Genomic DNA, 3,655 nt, shown 5'->3' on the forward strand with positions numbered 1-3,655 from the left:
AGATACGCGCGTAGTCTGTGATTTTCAAAGTCTGGAGACTGTATAAGAAAGTCAATGTAAAAGAGAAAGATAAAAAAGTTTGATCCGTACTGTTATTACACTGTATAGTAAATGGCGACGTTAATTGCTCGGAGCAAAAGAGCTCACAGTCGGAATTATGAAATGTCTACTTTCTTAGACCTTATTGCAGTTATTCATTTCAAAGAAGTGGGAAAGGAAGCGCGCGATTTCTTTCATGAACGTTAAATTGAAAGACCAATCTAAAAAAAAAAAAAGAAAAAAGGAATGCGAGCGTACAATTATATACAATCGGTTGATTAAAGCCAATCAATTCGCATTCGCGGTGATGAATTATATACAATGAATTGTATCAATACTATATAGTTTTTCTCTTTTTCTCCTTTCCTTTCTTCTCATATTCTAAAGCATCACGTTACAATTTTTTTTATTATTGTCAAGAAATTTATAAAATTTTTATTCATTATATTTATATACTTTATATATTTTTTACATGTCTCAAAAGAGCCGTCTCAAAAGAGCCTTCTCTGCCTCAGGTAAAATAAATTTATTTATTCTCTCTTTGTACCCTCTCTCATTAAATAATTATGTGAAAAACTCAATTTAATAACAGCAGAGTTAATAATAAACTAAATTTTAGGAAATTTTATATTGAAAGAGACAAGAATGGCGCGTGTGCTCACAATAACTTGTTGCGACTAATATACACATATAAGGCTTCCCTCCTTAATCGACATAACTGTTACATTACTTGCGATAATCTAATTAAACTTATAGCATGCTATAAGTTTATAACTTTCTCAATTAGTGCAACTATCGACTTACCTCCTCGTGAAAATCGCGTTCGATCCACCCGCAATTCAATATCATCGTCTGCCATTCGTCCACACATAACATCCGTAGATCCACTCTATTCGGTTGTACACTCCGATTCTGGAAACAAAATGTTATTTTTAACCGCATTTCTCTTATTCTATCGTAGAATTCTTTACTAGTGCCATTAAAAGAAACAAAAAGCTAAATGCACGGAAAAAGAATGCGAATGTACGACAAAAAAGTATTGATTTTGAAAAGCTGCAAAAAAGTGGCACAATATTACGTAAAAATGACTTTTTTTACAAAATAAAAATCTGCGTGAAACAATTTTTCATTAATAATTATATTACTTGCTCAGTCTTTTTTAATCGAAGAAGAACGGATGCTAGGCGACCGTTTGATAATACAATACAGGGAGATTAAATATGAGATTCCTAAAATTGTATTGTCTTTTTACCAGTAAAATTAATGAAGCTGTCACGACTCGAATTAGTCTAGTTTTCCTCCAATGCAAGCAAAAAATGTTTACTTTACGCACTTATTATTACGATCAAGCGGTATGCAAATTACTTTCGCGCGTATCAAACAGTAATGAAATGCAATTTTACAAACATTACGTCGAACAATTTGAAATAATCACAACGTAAAAAAAACCTACGTATCGCCCTCGTGCGAGTATTTTATTCATCATTTGTTCATCATCAGTGCGTCGATAACTGAAGAGTTTATCGTACCGACAATTGTAATGATGGATCGTATATTTAAACATATCAGATTTAAAAATATAACATGGAAAAAATAGAAATTTTCAATACGCATTGTATTAATTAGAATTATCGTGAAACATCACTCAATAAAGGCGACTTAAGAAATAAATACGGCAAGTTTATATTCGATTTTTTTTTGTCAAATGATTCGCCATGTTTGTTATGAATTCATAGATCCAACTGTTTCAGGTCGTGACATCTCGTCATGATAAACAAGATTAATTTATTCACAAATGATACCGGAATTGCTTTCGTTAAACGCAATGTTCTGTTATTATGAATAATTAACGCTACTTCGAACTATCAAAATATGGCAGAGTACGTCAAAAATAGCGACAGATTGTCAGAGTTCGAAATGAAACAGAAAACGATTGACAGAGCACCTTTTCGAAACTTGAAAATTAGTGACTCCAGGATATTAAATACGATTGAGGGTAGAAGAAAGTGTGAACTCTGTTATAAATCACGCAAGTTCTTCTGTTACACCTGTTGCGTACCTGTCATCGACAATTCATATTTTCCACGTGTAAAGGTAAACCGATTAAAAGTTATATATGTGACTGACTTTACTTAATTTATAATAAAATTTGAGTTGCGTGTTGCCTTTTAGCTGCCAATTAAAATTGACATCATTAAGCATGCTCATGAGATAGATGGCAAGAGTACTGCTATTCACGCTGCCATACTTGCGCCAGAGGATGTGAAAATCTATACATATCCTGATTTTCCAGATATATCGGATAAAGAAGAAGTAAGAGGAAGAATAACAATCTATTTTAAAGTCTTGCGATTTTTACGAATTATTATTAACTTGAGGAACTGTCATCTCTTAGACTGTTTTAATCTTTCCTAGCAAAAGTGCGCAGACTGTAAGCGTGGAGGCTCTTTTTACAAAGAAGAAAGGGAAAAATGATACTTTGGCAAATAAAACCGAGGCTGTATTTCCTATAAAAAGGGCCATTTTCATTGACAGCACGTGGCAGCAAACTAAAGCAATATATAAAGACCCAAGATTGAGAGGTATAAATTAAAAGAGAATCCATTTTTTATACAATTGAAGAGAAAATTTTTTAGATTACTATAAAACTTACAACTTTTGCAGAACTACGTTGTGTCATTTTAAAATCAAGGATCTCTCAATTCTGGCGTTATCAAAAGAAGAGTCCAAGATGGTACTTGGCGACAATTGAAGCAATTCATCAATTTTTAGTAGAGCTACACACTTATGCTCTTATAGCGGAATACCCTGATGTACATAGGTTTATGTTGAATGGGAAGCAGGAATCTGTAACTAATAACAAGGAAGAATGTGCAGAAATTAATCAAAAGTATCATGGACAATATGACAATCTTTTATACTTTTTCAAGTATATGTATGATAAAATTCACTCGATATATGATCACGATCAATTACAGGCTTATAAAAGGCCACTCGCGTGAGATTATCTTATCTCTTTCTTAAATTTTTTTGTGTAGAAAAATATTACGTTTGTATAAACAACTTTCTTTCTATTATTTCTACAGATGATTTATCTGAAATGAAGACATTGAGAATATTATTCCTTTATAATTTGACACATAAAAAATGTAAGATATCGAACTAGATATATTTTTGTTACTTTTATGTTAACTCATCAAGAGTTCTTGGAAATTATTTCTTTCCTAAACATATATATGCACGAATTAAATAAATTATATTTCTTAAAAGGAGAGACAGAGAGATACTTGAAAATATTTCAATTCTTTTCGTGTGTCAATTGTTTGATACATATTAGTTAATCTACGTATATTCCATATAGCGTGCGATAAGATAAACAAAAATATATATCCTTCGTGCCGGCAATCAATGTTTATTTTCGTGTAAAGGAGGGACAAGGCTCGATGTGCGGAATGAGCCTAACCTAAACACGAGGGAAGTAGCGACAATGGCGTAACAGCGACAAGTAGCAGTAGGCAGCAGTGCTATCTGATGTCAGCACGCGCAACCAGCGCGCACTTCACTTCGCTCCTCTCACTCTCTCTCCCCCTTCCGTCCCACGCGTCTCGCCCTCGTG

The 3,655-nt window shown here is 33.1% G+C and overlaps 2 protein-coding genes across 5 annotated transcripts in view; one reads left to right on the top strand and one right to left on the bottom strand.

The window, feature by feature from the left end:
• Nucleotides 1-2,834, bottom strand: part of LOC126853782 (diuretic hormone 44) — a 32,813-nt gene extending 29,979 nt beyond the window's left edge. For 2 of the 3 annotated variants that reach the window (XM_050599847.1, XM_050599846.1), the window contains exons 1-2: nucleotides 2,693-2,834; nucleotides 844-951 (exon numbers count right to left, since the gene is read on the bottom strand). In XM_050599847.1, coding sequence (XP_050455804.1) covers nucleotides 844-951; nucleotides 2,693-2,719 — 135 coding nt within the window. In that variant the 5' untranslated portion in view covers nucleotides 2,720-2,834. Of the gene's footprint in view, nucleotides 1-843; nucleotides 952-1,291; nucleotides 1,419-2,692 lie in introns of those variants that run through there. The other variant, XM_050599848.1, reaches the window with a different exon arrangement.
• Nucleotides 1,563-3,313, top strand: LOC126853777 (tRNA-uridine aminocarboxypropyltransferase 1). Of its 2 annotated transcripts, XM_050599840.1 has the most exons (5): nucleotides 1,563-1,714; nucleotides 1,791-2,133; nucleotides 2,212-2,352; nucleotides 2,435-2,621; nucleotides 2,704-3,313. In XM_050599840.1, exons 2-5 carry the CDS (start codon nucleotides 1,912-1,914, stop codon nucleotides 3,039-3,041), a joined length of 888 nt encoding a protein of 295 aa, XP_050455797.1. In that variant the 5' UTR covers nucleotides 1,563-1,714; nucleotides 1,791-1,911; the 3' UTR covers nucleotides 3,042-3,313. The 2 variants fall into 2 exon arrangements, with proteins under 2 accessions (XP_050455797.1, XP_050455796.1); XM_050599839.1 differs by having other exon boundaries at nucleotides 1,564-2,133.
• The last annotated feature ends 342 nt before the right edge of the window (nucleotides 3,314-3,655 follow it).

This window comes from Cataglyphis hispanica, chromosome 12 (assembly GCF_021464435.1).
Source record: "Cataglyphis hispanica isolate Lineage 1 chromosome 12, ULB_Chis1_1.0, whole genome shotgun sequence".
Lineage (NCBI taxonomy): Eukaryota > Metazoa > Arthropoda > Insecta > Hymenoptera > Formicidae > Cataglyphis > Cataglyphis hispanica.

Coding starts and splice junctions, on each gene's coding strand:
- LOC126853777 (XM_050599840.1), top strand. CDS start 1,912: ATGGCAGAGTACGTCAAAAATAGCGACAGATTGTCAGAGTTCGAAATG. Junction 2,353..2,434: donor ATATATCGGATAAAGAAGAA/GTAAGAGGAAGA, acceptor GTCATCTCTTAG/ACTGTTTTAATCTTTCCTAG. Junction 2,622..2,703: donor TAAAGACCCAAGATTGAGAG/GTATAAATTAAA, acceptor CAACTTTTGCAG/AACTACGTTGTGTCATTTTA.